The following is a 16,185-nucleotide window of genomic DNA, read 5'->3' on the forward strand; positions in this document are numbered from 1 at the left end:
TTTTAGTATTTTTGCTTTTCTTCCTATTGACTCTTTGTACCACCATTCTTTTGCCAGACTTGAGTAAAACAAGTATTTGCAAATCGAATGTTTTTTGAACCCACAAAAAATGACAGAATAGAGACATTAATTTCCTGATTGATTCATCTCAATTATTTTCTTTGAATAATTGATTGATGGTTTAGTCTATAAAATGTCACAAAACAAGTGAAAAATGGCCATCTCAATCTCCTAAAGACAAAGATATCAACTAATTAGTTTTAACTAATTGTTAGGAATTCAAGACATCAAGAAGCTAATCAATCAAAAAAAATATATTGAATTTGTCTTCACATGCTTTCCATTGCATAAAACAACCCCTGGAAAGTATTTTGTTATCTTCCAAGTGTTTTTAATTAACTAAAAACTGTTTTAGATGAGTGTATAATCCCTCAATTTTAGAAAAAACATTAAAGTTAATAAAATCGGAGTTTCAAGGTTTTCACAACACAGCAGTGATTTGCAAATACTAATGAACTCAGGTACGTTGTCTTCTGTGTTTAACTTGTGTCCCTGTTTTCCTGCAGCCGGAGCAGATCACCAGGCGCCGCTGGCTGCGTTTCCTCCCGTTCTGACCTTCCGGACGGCGTCTCCTCGTCAACCTCCTCCTCCTCCTCCTCCTCCTCCGCAAAGAGCCAGTCCTTCCTGCTGCGGGTTCTCAGGGCTGCGCTCCCCGTCCAGCTGCTCCTCCTGCTCCTCATCGGCCTGGCCTGCCTTGTGCCCATGACCGAGGAAGACTACAGCTGCCACCACGCCAACAACTTCGCCCGCTCCTTCCATCCCATGCTGCGCTACACCAACGGACCTCCGCCCATATGAGGCCTAGCTGAATATCTACCTATCGCTTTGCCAAGGACTCCACTGACTCCTGTGAATGTTTCCTTTTCACCCCGTGCCCTAAAAGCAACAAACTCTTCCCCTGTTGGGGAGCAACATGCGTTATGAAGTGATTCAGAGGTGATATGAAGACTTCTCTCACTAACATTGCACACACACTGTCCTGAAATCACCTCAACCCTTTAAACCACCACTCTCCAGAACAAATGGACCTTCATCTGGAGACCCCCTCTCCTACCCCAATCCAAATATTTCATGTTGTTTTAATTCTGTTTTAACTTAAATGTGTATATTATTTTTTTAAGGTTTCTGAAGAAACCTGTGAAATCAATGAAAAACAAAGCACTATTTATATACTGTATGTTGGGAGCCAAAGTCGACCGTGCTTTTTGTCCATGATATCCAGTGCTGCTACTATTTATTTAGTGTTCAATCAGTTATTAGATTGTTAGTATTGATGAAGCAGAAGCACCACCTTGAGTGTGGGGTATTTCACCTGTAAATTGTAGAGTAGACTTGCAGTTTGAGTAGCAATCATTCACAGTCGTAGATGTGAAGAGATCCTTTCTAAAATGTTTGAAAACCTACTCAGACACAACAACTGAAACAGCACAGACATAAACTAAACAGGAGTACTCTCCTAAGGATGAGAGGTAGCTTAATGTTTTTTGCTTGACAGATTTCAAAAGAACCCACTTGAATTTGGAAAGTAAGTTTTCATACGAAGTTAAAGCTAAAATCTGAACCTATAGCACTGACATGAGCACTGTCTGAAGGTACTGCACTGAAGCCGTCCAGCCAAGATGGCCGACTTCTTCCCCAAAAAGCCAAGGCTTGTATTCCTGTTTTTATTTTCAGTATTTAATAAACTGGGGCAATTATGATAAAGATATGAGCTCTTGTTTAAAAAAAATAATTCAATTGATTTGTATATTTTTGTTGAAATGTTGAATACAGGCAGTTATTTTTTTATCTTTCTGTTTGAGCATGCACTTGCAAGTCCCCTGCTTTTAAGAAAGCCAAACAATCACTGGTAGTGTTGAAGTAGACGGCTGTGACATGACATAGTGTGCTTTGTTATAACGGCGATAATTATCCCGCCGTGATGAGACACCAGAATCTGTAAAAAATGATGAAATATGAAAATGGTTATTTATGTATGTACAGTTTGCTAATGCCGACTTCATGAAGAATACACTCTTTGCAAATAATAAAACATGAAATATTTACTTTGGTGTTTTCTTGGTTTCAGGGAAATCAGTGTCACATGAGAGTATTTTCCAAGTTGATGTTTTTATTTTTATGCACAGTAAACAAATGACAGTCACGTCTGAGTTGACTGGATTTACACTCACAGCTCTAATGGCCAAATCCAAATTTCTGATGCTGTATGGAATCTTTTCATACATATGTGTGTGTAAGTGGTACAGATCAGATGTGACAACTACAGACTTCACTCTAACCACAATGTTTTGTTTAGCATTTTTATATCCCTGCAGCATCCTAACAATTGCCTAGAATTACCACATTTAAGTGTTTGCAATTACAGTTACGGACAGTGTAATGGCCAAATTTATTCATATTATTTGACATATTTCACATTGTTCTAAGTGGTAATGCAGGACATAAAACAATGAAGTATTTGCTTTATTAAGGGGCAGAGGAGTCCTCATCATGGGTAAATGATCGTGACCTTGGTTTAAGTATCAATATAGACCTTAAGGCATGTGGATAACTCAAAAATCATGTTTTTATTTTTATTTCCCTCCTTTCAATTAAAGAAGAGAGGTTCTTCAGCAGTTAGCATGTTTTGAGTACTTCATGGAGGTGAAATAATTGGTTAGTTAAAAAATAATCAACAATTTTTCAAGCAAAAATGTCTGAATTCAGCTTCTCAGTTGTGAGAATTTGCTGACTGTCTTTGTCATATGTGATAGTTTTTTGAATACATTTGGGTTTTGGGCTGTTTAGACAAAAAGCAACTTGAAGACAACATCTTGGGCTCTGGTAAGTTTTGATGAACATTTTTTGCAATTTGCTGCATTTTTTTCTATTTTGTGGACAAAACAATTGAGAAAGTAGCTGTTATGTTCAGAACTAGGACTAGAAGGGTCCTTCTTTCAAATCTGATCCAATTCAGTCCAATCTGTCCAAAAGAAAACAGTTACATGTGTATGTACATTATGATATTTGGGATTTTTCAGGTGTGTAAATCCAGCCAAACTCATCTGAATTAGTGGATGAATAGTTAACCAGTTGAAGCTTTCATGTATTTTAAATGTTGAACAATTGCATCAAGACAAAAATCTATGCATCAAGTCAGATTGGAGTCTCAAATCTCACTCTCACTCTCTCTCACAGTCTTACCTCCAAACACACACACACACACACACACACATGCGCACACATATTTAAGACAAAACAAATTCAGAAAAACTTTGGTGCAAGTAAGCACAGAGAACAAACCTAAACACAAAAAGCTGTGAAGAAGGTGATGTTACCCAACAACTGTTTGACTTCCTTCATTATGTAATCAGTGCTGTAGGATTTGATCATGTAATTTGTAGCTATTTAAAATTCAACAGCACAGTGGATTTATCCTCAGACACTTCTTTTCGTAATTATGTACTTTTTTTTGTTTGAAACTGTGTGTGCACATTAGACCTGATACCTGACATTTTGTTTTCACCTAGCAATTTTAACACAATATAAATTACACACTTATTTGAACCAGTTTCATAATAGTTCAGTGTGCAATCATCCTTGAAATGTAAAAGTGAAAATAATGCCCAATAGCCCCTTAAACCCAAGAGGAAGTGCACTTTGGTTGAGGCGAATAAAATGATAAATTAGCTGCTTCTCATTTCAAATTACTGTAGCTAACAAAGTGCCACAATATGACTTAATGCTTGCAATTTTGGAAATAATGAGCTGGTCTGTAAAGCTATTAGAGACTAAAAATCACAGATATGAAAGGCAGCGTAGAAGATTAACCGCATTTAAACTCAGATTGAAGTGAATAATTGCTGCTGCTGCTGCTGCTGCTGCTGCTGCTGCTGCTGGAATAATTTCTACCTAAACAGCCACAACTATAAAATCACTTAATTTATAAATAATCATCTCATGAAATTAATTCAAATACAACGTTTATCTTTCATTCCCAAAGCCCTCTTGTTCTAAACTACACACATCATCCATAAAAATGACTTCTGACATGTATAAGACCTTCAGATGTTGCTTGTGCTCCGTCTCATAGGATGTGGGTGTAGTCAGACCCTCCGTACTGCAGGACGCCTAGACCCTGGGGGGCTCTGCTTGGGGTCTCATGGCTCTCTCGGGTTCCTGAACTGGAGCCTGCTGAGGAGGAGCTGCCGCTGCTGCTGCTGTTGCTGTTGCTGTTGTTGTTGTTGTTGCTGGTGGTGTCAGCCTGACACCCGAACTGAGATCGTTGCACTGGACGGTGGAGGCGGTGAGCGTCCAGCATCTCCAGCAGCAGGTCGTACAGAGGCACTGTGTTCTTGCACTTTATGCTGTAGAGGTGCTCCATGCCTTTGTTGCTACAGGGAGCGTAAAGGAGGGAGAGATGAGGAATTAGTTTATGAATCAGTCAAGAAATGAGCAAAGTTTCAGATGGCTTTCTACATCCCTGAAGACCTTGAGCAACACTGTACACACAATTTGTTTTGTTCTTCAGTTGCTCCAAAACCAACAAGGTTTTCTGAATATTTTCTCACTTCTTTATTCTTCTATCTATTCCTGACTTCTCTATCCTGTCTATGTCACTCAGCCCTAAGCCCCAGTCATCCCCGAAGACGTACATCTTTAAAAACAGGCATCAAATATATACATTCATTTTTAAAAAGGTCAAATAATTTCCTAAAACAGCTGGGTACTGTAGTTCTTCAGCAAACGTTACTCAAACAGGAGTAAACTGTGTATTTGTTGAGGACTATTTTAAGACGTAGATTTATGCACATTTGATTCTCTCGTAAGTATTCACAGCAGCAGGATGCAGGATGTAAGTGGGACTGACTCAAAATACACCACAGTACTGCTGTTCATCGTAATGGAGGACCATGGCACCCAGTGCAGTGATGTGGCTCAGTGATGTGCTTTAAATAGATAACAGTTGAGGTCTGTGGCACAGATGAATACGCTAAGTCAGTCTTCAGCCACACAAACAAAACTATTGATAAACTCATTGTTGATTTTGGTCTTTTCATGTTATATGTAATATTGTTGATAATCAAACCTATCCTTTAAGTACCAGTTTAACCCTTTTCACTGAATAAATGGTTCTATTATAGTTAATGCTGTGATATTTTCTGCATAATATAAATAACTTTTAAAATTAAAAAAGGCAAAGCATCTGTCTAGCTGTTATGTGCTAAAATCAGCTTACCTGAAAATAGACAATCAATGATATCTCTAAAATGAACCCTAGCCCTTTTGAAGCTTTTATATTTTAAGCTCTTATAACCCTAAAACTTAACTGTGAAATGATAAAGAGGAACATGTCTAAAATGAAAGACTTCTAATACTGTACGGCAAAAACCAAAATAGACCTTTTCTAATTTAATGTCACCTCATGTGCCTGATGTGAGTGAGCAAGAGGAGCAGCTGGGCCTGCCGTCTCGACTGCTGCTGGACGGTGCATCCTGATTGGCTGATATAATGTACCAGAGCATCTGTGATGGTGTCCAGCATAATCTGCACTGCCGTGCTGTCGTGTAGAGGCTCCATTGTGCTGGTGCAGAAAGCGAAGGCACCTAACAGAGAAAAAAACATCAGCTTACTGCGGATTTGCAAGCTAATGGACTTTTTCGTTTCTTTAACAGAGACTTAAGCAGGGAGTAATACACTTCATAAGTTGATGCTCATGTGCTAAATGAATGGCCTGATATGATAAACATCACTCAACTGACGTCAGATTCAAACTAACAAAAACCAACAATGTTTATCCTCTACTTGATAATAGATCTGATTCAGACATGCATATAAGAGCGGAGCATTAATTGGGGTTGCAGTATTTCCCACACAGCAATCAAAAGTTCATCCGGCTCCAGCAGCTGTGCCAGTAGTGTCATCTCACTGGTATTTCAGTCTATGCAGTTTCTCATATAGAATATCTCAATTTCCGAGACAAACAAAGCCCTCTGTGCTTTCTCATGTTGTCATGGGAACAGTTATCAGGCATATTGACGGTACAGGCTTTTCCAGAACACTCTGTTCACCTAATGTGCCTGAGTAGTGTTCAGAGCTACACCTCTGTGGGTGTAGTTTGGCACTGTTCAATATTTACTCTGGGGAACAGAGATGGAAACCTGTGACAAAGTGGTGTGTGTGGGAACAGAACTGTGCATGATAATAATAAAAAAATAGGGAGTTTATGTTTTTATTAAGAAAGTGTCTCTGCTGTTCACTGTTAGTGTTTCCAGGCATTAGATTGTGAAAATATTTCAAAAGAAGGTGACTAAAACTGTAAACACAGGCAGACAAAGTTAAGACACACACTCATACATGTTGCCTCACCAGAGTTGAGTAAGACGATAGCTTTGAGGCAGACAAACTCCTCAGGTTTGAGTTTGAGCAGGCGGAAACGGGACGTGGTGGCCAGCAGCATGTCAAAGATCTCAGCCATACCCTCAACACAGGTGCTCTCATCCCTAAAGAGCAGAATCATAGAAAACATGAGCAATTTCTTTTGAATTTATTATCTCTTTAAAAAGCAAGGCTGTAAGTGACACGAAAAATAAATATTATTTCAGTAAAACACAAAACTCAAGAGTGCATTTGACAAAAACAGAGTCCATGTTCTGGGCTGCAGTGCACCATCAGGGGAATAAGAACCTGACTGCATCTGCGACCATGAAACCGTCCAAAGAGGGGCCAAATAAACAACTAATGGACTGAATCACTGCAACACTCCATTTGTCGGCACTGTTGAAATGTGATGGAAAGATGGATAATATCCAGTGGTTGGAGTGCAAGATAAACTTGGACAGCACAGAGTCAAGGGAATTTGTCAACCCTGACCCACAGCGTTTTAGCCATCATGTCCAATTGGTGAGGACACTCACACGGGGACCAGGTTTTAGAGATAATACTCTGTAATACACTTTTGAATCAAATGGGACCATCAGGCACATCAGAGGGTAAAAGCTCTGTCTGTCTGTCTGTCTGTCTCCCTCATCCATCTCTCTGTCTCCGCTCTCTCTTTTTCCTGAGGTAGATACTGTGGTTTGGCTAGCTTGTTTACTTTGAACACGGGGGGAATGGAGGGAACAGGCTGTGCCTGCAAAGCAGAAAACAGCCATGTGTCATGTCTCCCTGCATCTCTATTTTCTCGTCTTCTCTGCTTGTCATTTAGCTCTCTCTCCTTCACCTCCTTCTCCGTCATCTCTCCCTCCGCCTCTCCTTCCATCATTCATTTTCCATCATTCCTTGCACTGAGGTTTTGATTAAATCTCTGTCCTGGTTGCCAGCTCAGCACTGTAATGATGAAGGGGTATTTCAAGTTAGAGAGATGCTGCTCTCCTCTCCATGGGGAACATGTAATTAGTCTTTCACTCTACGATGGACGTGTTGGGATGGCACAATGGCTGGCAAGGTGTGAAATGGAAAATCTACAATGCTGATGTATTACTCTTGAGATCAGTGTGAGTGTGAGAGGAAGATAGAGAAATGGGGAGTAAAAGTGAGGACCATGAGACGAAAGTATAGAAAGGTGCATGTTGCAGAAATGTAAGGCGGTAGTCTTCGCTACCTGTCCAGTATGAGGTCCTGTGCGAAGATGAGTTTGCCAGGGCAGTGGATGGATCTCCACATGAGCCCGATCATCAGCACCTCCAGCCACGCGCTCTCCAGCAGCTGCACCTGGTCATGAAGGGACAACTGCACGAAACCTAACCCCACACACACACACACACACACACACACACACACACACACAAAGTATACAATGAGAATTGCCGTGAAGCAGCAGGGTGATTCACACCTAGTTGGAGTCAGTTTGACACTTCTGATAGCTTTGAACAATCGTCCCACATCCATATCAGATCTTTGACTAACTCCAGAAACCATCACTAAAAACTGTTGTTCATAAACTCCAGACAAAATGTGTGTTGATGGCTTTTAGGCTGATCACAGCATTTATTTGGCATCCAGACCAAAACCAAACACAGAAAAAATATCTGATGTTGATAAGTGGTGCTTTATCAGTGATGATAATTTGTTGCGGTGGGCATGGTGTGGAATATTAACACTCTCAGGGTTAAATATTTCTGTGCACTATCTACCAACTCATAAAAATAAAAATATGCTCTTTTTTTCTGGCAGGGAATGGCTACTTAAATGAAACCATCTGCAATCTCTCTGCTCTCATAAGGCGCCTTATCGCTGGCACTCAGCTGTCTCAATTCATATGTAATTACAGCCAATTCACTCCCATTGTCCCCTCTGCACACTGTTTGGGACCCCTCGCAATTAAAACTGTGTGCCTCTGGGCTTTTAGTGACGCACAAGGTTGTAATACCTCAAAATCAGGATTTACTCACTAAGAGAGCCTGTTGCTGTGTGTAGGTCTGTGCACATGTGTGTATACGCATGCGAAAGGGTGATGTGTCTTATACTGCATTTAAGCTCTATGGGGTGCCAGCAGATTGGCCAAACAATCCTCTCCAAGGTGATGACTGTAATTACCATCACTGTAATGGCTCCACATTTGTGTGTGCGCGTGTCCATGTGCACTTCTACTATAAAGGTCTCCTATCACAAACTGTTGTCTAAGCAGTGAAATACAAGGCAACAACCTCTGCCACACAGTACATCTAGACGTTTGAATGTTTTAGAAAGACGGTGTTTCTAAGCTTTTGAAAAATATATCCTAATTTAGACAACACATACATAGATGTCAAGGTGTTTTGGACCTGCCCTTAGTTTTACTAAAGAGCAGGTAACCTTACTTACTGGACAAGTTTTTGTGAATGTCTCCACAGGTATAAGCTTGAGGCCAAATATTTGGACAGATATCTTTGGGGTTACTTTCAATGTTCAACCTAAACCAGTGAACATTAAATTGGCTTAAAGACCTGATGATGTTTCTGAACATTGAGAAAATAAAGTTTGCACTGGGAGGCTTTTACTCCACTTGGGGTCTTTTAATCCAATACTTTGATAATCTTGAGAGTCTTTCTGACAGTTCTTGAAGGGATCTATTTATTCTTTTTTTCAGTAACTGTATTTTTATCTTTTCACTTTTTTTGCAACTTGTCAATAATGAAACACAGCAGTGAATCTGGAGGGTGGGAGGGAGGGCTTGAGGTGGTGGGATGATAAAACCTGTCTGTCTTAAACAGGTTTAAATAAAAAAATACATATATAAAAAATATATATATATATATATATATATATATATATATATATATATATATATATATATATATATATATATATATATAACTCCATATATATAACTCCAAGCTACATATGAATATATATATATATATATATATATATTCACATGTAGCTTGGAGTTGACACACATTTTGTAGCAAAAAATGAAATGTGCATTATTTACTAAACTGTAGGTAACAGTGTAAGTTAACTGTAGGTGTCTTTTCACAATCTGCAGAAGCATTTCTGCCATTTAACACAAGTTTCCAGGACATTGCTTCTGACAAATTAATCACTACACTATATGTACAAAATGTGGTATAGAAAGAATAGCTGGTGCAATGATAAGAGGGCTGTAATAATTCACTACAGACCAGGTTACAGACAGGATATGGTTGATGTTAATAGCACATGAACATCACCAGACTCCTAGTTCCAAAATAAGTCTCAGGAGAGTCTTACAATTCCAGTCAGTGGCAGGTTTTCCCTCCATAACACAGTACAGACCAGAAAGTGAAGATGAAAGCCAAATCTCAGCATCTGGTTAAGTCATTGTCACTGATCAGTGACACTGTCTGTTATGATAGTTTTGTACTAGCATAACCAAAATCTTAAGTAAATTAAGTCAGCCTTTAAATTCAAATGCATATTTTAAACAGGTCTCACAGAGGGGTGAGATAAATTCATCTGTTTCTAATGCAATTTCACTCAAAACTTTTTTTTTTTTTAAGTATCTTAAAAAATATATATTTATTGATTTATTGGTGGTGTTGCAACCTTGCCATGCTAACCAGTATTTCATTTATTCCAACCTGGAAGCTTCTTGGCCCAGGCGATCATGTGGACCAACTCCTTGTCGGCCATGCTGGTGAGCATGGCCATCATGGTGACCTCGGTGTAGGGTCGGCTCATCTTCTGACGGGCACATAATATTGGAGGCTCAGCACCCTGGAGCACGAGGAGCACCTGGGGCCACAGGAGAAAAACTAAGTCAGTCTAAGAAGATGATTTCTAATATTTAAGATCCTTTGACCTTTTGTCTAGGGCCACTTTCAGGTCAAATTTCCCCTGACCAACAAAACAAATGGCTGCATTTCCATAAAATTTGCTGTAGATGTTCATTTTCCCCACATGAATCAGTACCTGGTCAGGAGGCATGCCAGCTATCGATGATTTTCCTCCGCCAGCACTGTTGCTGCTACTGCTGCGTTTCCTCCCGTCCTGAGGGGGCGCTGTTCGGTGCTCCAGCTCCTTGGTGGACTTGTCTCTGGTGCCAGTCCATCGTTTGTCACGGCGCAAAACACGACCACGGTCTTTGCGCACACCTTGAGGACACAGTAGGGTATAATACAAAATAAACTGCAAATACACAGAAAAAACACACACATGCATCCACACAATTAATTACAAATGTGCATTAATCAGGCTTTTCCCTCAACAGCTGACACACATAACTTCATGACCTGTTCCTTCCAAAAAATCTAATAGTGCACATCATATGGATGCCTGTGTGATTCAAGAAGTATGAAAACAAAAATGTGGGTGTGTACTAATCAGTAGTTGTACTCCTTAAGAGGAAATCACTTCAAGGTCATGTTAAAGTTAGTCTCAAGCTTATCTGCATCCACCAGCACACTCATATTTGTACCAATCCTCCGAGCAATAAGCTATGATTGACAGATGAACATTAGTTATAAAGAAAGCATCTAAATTACATTTTGTTGACATAACAAGAACATAGAGAAGTACAAATTGTGCAAATAAAAAGAAATAGTAGGCTCATTAGACAATTTAACCCAAAAAGAAACTGGTAACCAGAATGTGAAAATAAACATTAACTTTGGTAACAGACAGCAAAAAAAAAAAAAAATACACTCAATAAAATCAAACTAATAAAAAAGAGGTTTGTCTTGCAAGAGATGTCAAATCTGCTGTCTGCTGGTGTTTCTACCCACCTCCTTTCATCATGCCCACTTCGTAACACTTCCTAAGACGGCAGGCTTGGCAGCTCTTCCTCCGATTCCTGTCAATAGTACACTGATTGGTTGCTGGGCACATATAGTCATTGTGACCTGAAATGGAAGAAAATCTATTACTTCAAGCCCCCCCACCTGGGTGTTCAGTTTAGATTTAGGTTATTTAGCAGCCAGGAACAGTCTATTCCCATTTTAAATGGATCTGAGATGGAGAAAATTAAAACGTGGCATCTTTGCTTTGTCATTGCCATGGAGACTATTGGTTTCTTTATGACCTGTCTTCCATTGCAAGACTTTGCATCAATATGCCAAAGCATCATATCACAAACATGGCTGAGCGTCCCACAGCAGATGCAGCTTTTATCTGCACACACAGGCAGGGGCACATGGAGGTTGAACATCACGTTGTATGAAAGCCATGGGATACAAACAGAGAGGAAAACTGATGGACAATAGTAATAATAAATAAATTCTACTCTCTTAATTCAAAACAGTCAATCTCAGTTTCACAATGTGACATTTTATGACATCCTTTTTGCTTCTTTGGCCAGGTTACAAGCCCAGTCATATCAATAACCTTGAGCCTATTAAACTGCTGACACACTAAATCATCACCCTTTATCATCCAAACTTTTATTTTCTCTTTTGTTAATGTTCTTTTGATTTCACAGATGAACCAGATTAAAACCATACTACATTTGCTTTCTTTTTTATGGGGCACAGCGCTCCATGTTTGCCTGTATAAGACTCTGTGTTTGAAGCAGCCTTAATGAGTTATTGTGTTTTTTCATATAGTTAAATTTTCCACAACATATATAGTAAAAGACAGAATTCAATCATAAGTATTTCTTAGTTTAATTAAATGTAGAATATCTGTGGATTTTTAGGAATTCTTGCTCATTTTTACATGAAATTTCAACAATTAAACTGTGACAACATAAGACACAACCCTCAACAAACAGGTAATGTTTAAAGAGTTGTATCCACAGTAATCAATCACAAAGGGATGCAGCAGACAGTCTACCTACCCTGGATGCTCCTCTTGAAGAAAGCTTTGCAGCCTTCACAGGACCACACCCCGTAGTGGTAACCAGAGGCATAGTCACTGCATACTGCACAGAAGCGCGTCTCTTTGGCCATCTCAAAACCCCCGGCTACAGCCCCTGACTCCCCCATGGCGTATGATTCGTCAGTGGTGCTGCACTGGTCCTCTCTGGATACCGGCTGCTGACTGGATGGCCCGCTGGACCTGCATGAGGGCAGGGATTTCAACTGCTCAGTTAAATAATATCACATATTCACGTGATAATTTAGTGTTTTAAAAATGACAGTGACTATAAATTGTAGTGCTGATAAAATGCTATGAACATAGTATATCAATTGTTTTCTTGCCATAAAATAAAGATGGACATTTTGCAAAAATTGCTGAAAAATATTCGAGCCAACTGCTTGATTCCGCATCAGTTCCAACATTTACTAGACTTTAGTTTAACAGTGGCTGAGACGAGAGCAGAGTACTATTTTCCACCTGAGTCAGGAAACAATCTGTTTGTGTGCTTCCGTTGTTCTTACATATTGTTCCTTTCTCAAGGTCCCTGACAAAGTCCTTAATCTCTGGAATTAGAAACCAGGGCAAAGCTTGATCCTTTCTATAGAGATAATGGCAATGTTTTGTATAAAGCAAAAGATTAAACAACAATTCTGTTATATAATTATGTTTTGTTTATGACAGCCTTTTAGGATTGAACAGAATTCCAGAGCCATAATTCATGAGTGAAAGATATTAATTCTAGTTATGTACAAATCTTTCCTCCAACTACCATGCAATTGGAAAAAGGGTGATAGAGCAGAAAATGTATAAATTAATTCTTACAAAGAAGCTAAACTGACTGAGAAATGGCTTTCTTTAATGACAATTTGTGTTGATGGAGTGAGTGAAGGGAATTTGCTGATGTAAAAACTCTGGCAGGTCTATTGATGTTTTGATTGCACTGTTTCTGTCAGTTACATAATCAGCAAACAGCACAAACAAAACAGATTCAAGCACTGGAGGAGGTGTCTGTTACAAATTGTTTACCCTCTCATGAGATTCATTACTTAAGTAATGGCCAGAAATACACTAACTGATTCTAATAGTATTCTAAGACTATAAAAAGCACTTTTCCCCACTGATCTAAAGAGAAACTGTATTCCCTCACCTGTAGATGGGTGTTGAAGTGGTCTCCAGATAGTGTTGGCTGGGCGGGTGCATATAGGGGCTGAGACGTGGGCTGGAGGGTACAAACACAAGAGGACTAGTGGGCCCAGTGCCCAGAGACTGAAGGCTGCCATCTGAGGGTTGTCCGTGGGCGTCCAGAGGAGCAGAGTAGTAGCCAGTGGTGGAGTGGTTGTAAAGAGGAGTCGGGGTAGGGGTGGGGGTGGCATAGTCGTATGTCCCCTCCAGGAAGTCCACAGTGGCTACCTCTCCAGAACCCCGGTTCTCTTCAGGGTACATGTCACTGAGGGGGGCACGTGGTGGAGGTGAGAGACGTGGTGGGGAGAGGGTATCCAGCTCTGAGAATGCTGGACTGATCCTGGGTCTGAGTACTGGTCCGCACGGCTGCCTGCTCTGCGCCGGGCTCTGCCTGAGCAACATCACAGCACAACAGCACTGATAAGCAACATGATTTAGACTTGCACTCCCATTTGCTGGGAGGGGGGGAGTGGAGACGAGTGCTGTTCTCCCTCTCTCTTTACTCTTTCCTCGCACTCTCTGTCTCTCTTGCCTTCTTTTTTCCTCTTTCCAATACAGCCTGTCAGGCAACTTGAAGGGTTTACTATTTTTCCAGTCCCACTGCCCTATCTGACTTGAGCTTCCACCCACCCAGATCCCCCCAAAAAAACAAAAAGACTCCTCCCAACCTCCCTCAGGTTTTTTGTCAGCGGAGCCTTTTACTCTAATACATCTCTACTAACATGTAGGAGGGAGGGAAGGCTGGTGGCAAAAAGAAAAAGAAAGATGGACAATGAAATGGTGATTTCCCAGCTTCTCTGTCCCCTCTCACACCACTTTAAAAATGTTCTCTTCCCACTTAATCTTTGTTTTACGCTGGAAAGCTTTTGTTGGTTGCAGCTGCTATCTAGAGAAAACAGCTGTTGGGCTTTCTATGAATGTTTATCGTGCATTTAGCTGATATTCAGCACACTACCAGCATGATGTATGACCAGTCTATTTGTAGCCAGATTATTGAATACACCTGAGACTCAGCAGTAAATCAAATCACTGTGGAAATGAGAAACATTAGGACAACAGTTTTAATAAACTGGGCCTAAATGAAAGCCAAATCTAACCATCATTACTCACCTCTTACACATGAATCATCCTCATATCTGCTGTGTGATACTGGGACTGTTTGAGTCTTCTCTCTTCCTCTCTGCTTGCCTCTCCCATCTCTCTGACTCTCAGACATCTAGCTGGGCTTATTGGACAGAATGGGAACAGTGGAAAGGTTAAAAAAAGAGGATAAACAAATTAAAGATGCAGCCAAATCGATACATGTGTTTAAGTGCCAGGTCACCGTAACACAGTAAACAGAGCAAGAGGTCAAAACTTATTTCAACAGCCAATAATTACACAACCAGTCCAAAATGAGGGAATTGATGGTCATTTTAATAAGACTGTATGATCTAAATTCTATCTTTTTATAATCATTTCAAAGAAATTCACAGAGAGAATTGATGAAAATTGATGGTCTTCATGACATTTCACTAAAAAGAGGATGATATGTATTTTGGGACATAATATGAACTGGTTAATCATTACTTTCTCAGTTTAAATCACACATCAAATAGAACAAAATCAAAGAAAAGGGCAGAGTATTTATGCAAATTAAGATTTAAAGGAATCAATGTTCATGTTTACAGCACAAAAGCTCCAGGTTTGTGATTGTCAGGGATCCTTTTAGTCCTTGCATGTTTTGGGACCAGGCGTCAAGGTAAAAAAACAACCTTGTGAGTTGAAATACTTCTGAGAAAACTAATAACACACTATAAATTTAGGAATTATTTTGTAACATTCATAGCTGGTGTAAAATGTAATCAATTACAGCAAGGTGAAATGTCATATACAACTTCAAATAATTATTTCTTCTTGCACACAAATGCAAAAGATTAGATTATGTTTTTCAAATCTTTTTTTTTTTAATCACAAAAAAGTAATTTGGGGATTTAGTTAAAATCTGCTCATTTCCATGTGATACTGTCATACAAGACACTCATTGTCATCAATATGAAAGAACTTAAAGATAAACATGATTACAAGCAACTATTGACCTTCACATCTGAGGAAAAACTCAACATTTGGCACAGAGGCTTCATTTTCTCTTCTCTGTGCAACATCCTTCTTGAGTAAACAGCCCAATTTTCAGGACATGTCAGGTCAAGTGGAAAACAAGTAGCCCTGATGATGATATATATATTTATGCATTTCCCTGGGATAAAATGAAGACATTGTTATATTAGAAAACAGGAAAATGAAGGGTGAGAAATGAAATCACTAAATCACCTAAATGACTCATTTGCAGCATAAATGATGTCGTTCAGTTTTCCCAGCTCATGTGGCATTGTAATGCACAAGTTGTACCATTTCCAGCTTTTTTGTTGGCTGTGTTTTTAGGTCCAACCTGACCCAGAGTAGTGTATATGAAAGGTTGACAGGTAACAACAATGAAACACTACTAGTGAATTTAGTCTAATGATGGATTATCTCCATTGTGAACAGATGAATCTTTAAATATCTGGCTGGATGAATTGAAAAACAGTCTAGCTTCATAGATTGGATTAAAATGCTAATTAAGTCAACATTTGACACTTTGCAAGAGTGCTGCAAAAATAGTGTGAGTATCATTATTACTCACACTTCACATCTCATGCTTTTAAATACAACAGTGAGGAAAAAAGA

The 16,185-nt window shown here is 39.5% G+C and overlaps 2 protein-coding genes across 2 annotated transcripts in view; one reads left to right on the forward strand and one right to left on the reverse strand.

Moving 5' to 3' along the window:
* The window catches only part of syne1a (spectrin repeat containing, nuclear envelope 1a), a 144,537-nt gene extending 142,432 nt beyond the window's left edge, over positions 1 to 2,105 (forward strand). The window contains exon 150 of the mRNA XM_044329976.1: positions 567 to 2,105. Within this exon, the coding sequence (XP_044185911.1) occupies positions 567 to 858 (292 nt within the window). The 3' untranslated portion in view covers positions 859 to 2,105. The remainder of the gene's footprint in view (positions 1 to 566) is intronic.
* On the reverse strand, positions 1,275 to 16,109 carry esr1 (estrogen receptor 1). Its single transcript, XM_044329967.1, has 10 exons — positions 14,590 to 16,109; positions 13,445 to 13,870; positions 12,275 to 12,495; positions 11,226 to 11,342; positions 10,414 to 10,595; positions 10,083 to 10,236; positions 7,643 to 7,781; positions 6,409 to 6,542; positions 5,462 to 5,645; positions 1,275 to 4,433 (listed from the first exon to the last, which is right to left on the reverse strand). The coding sequence occupies exons 1-10, from the start codon at positions 14,598 to 14,600 to the stop codon at positions 4,127 to 4,129; spliced, it is 1,875 nt and encodes a 624-aa protein (XP_044185902.1). The 5' UTR covers positions 14,601 to 16,109; the 3' UTR covers positions 1,275 to 4,126.
* Positions 16,110 to 16,185: the final 76 nt, after the last annotated feature.

Source organism: Thunnus albacares, chromosome 16 (assembly GCF_914725855.1).
Source record: "Thunnus albacares chromosome 16, fThuAlb1.1, whole genome shotgun sequence".
In the NCBI taxonomy this organism is placed as follows: Eukaryota; Metazoa; Chordata; class Actinopteri; order Scombriformes; family Scombridae; genus Thunnus; species Thunnus albacares.

What these genes read in the sequence shown, in the direction of transcription:
- esr1 (XM_044329967.1), bottom strand. An exon ending in CTGGGCCAAGAAGCTTCCAG is followed by an intron (nt 7,782 to 10,082) that starts GTTGGAATAAAT and finishes GTGTGGGGTTAG; the next exon opens with GTTTCGTGCAGTTGTCCCTT. An exon ending in TATCGTCTTACTCAACTCTG is followed by an intron (nt 5,646 to 6,408) that starts GTGAGGCAACAT and finishes TTTCTCTGTTAG; the next exon opens with GTGCCTTCGCTTTCTGCACC.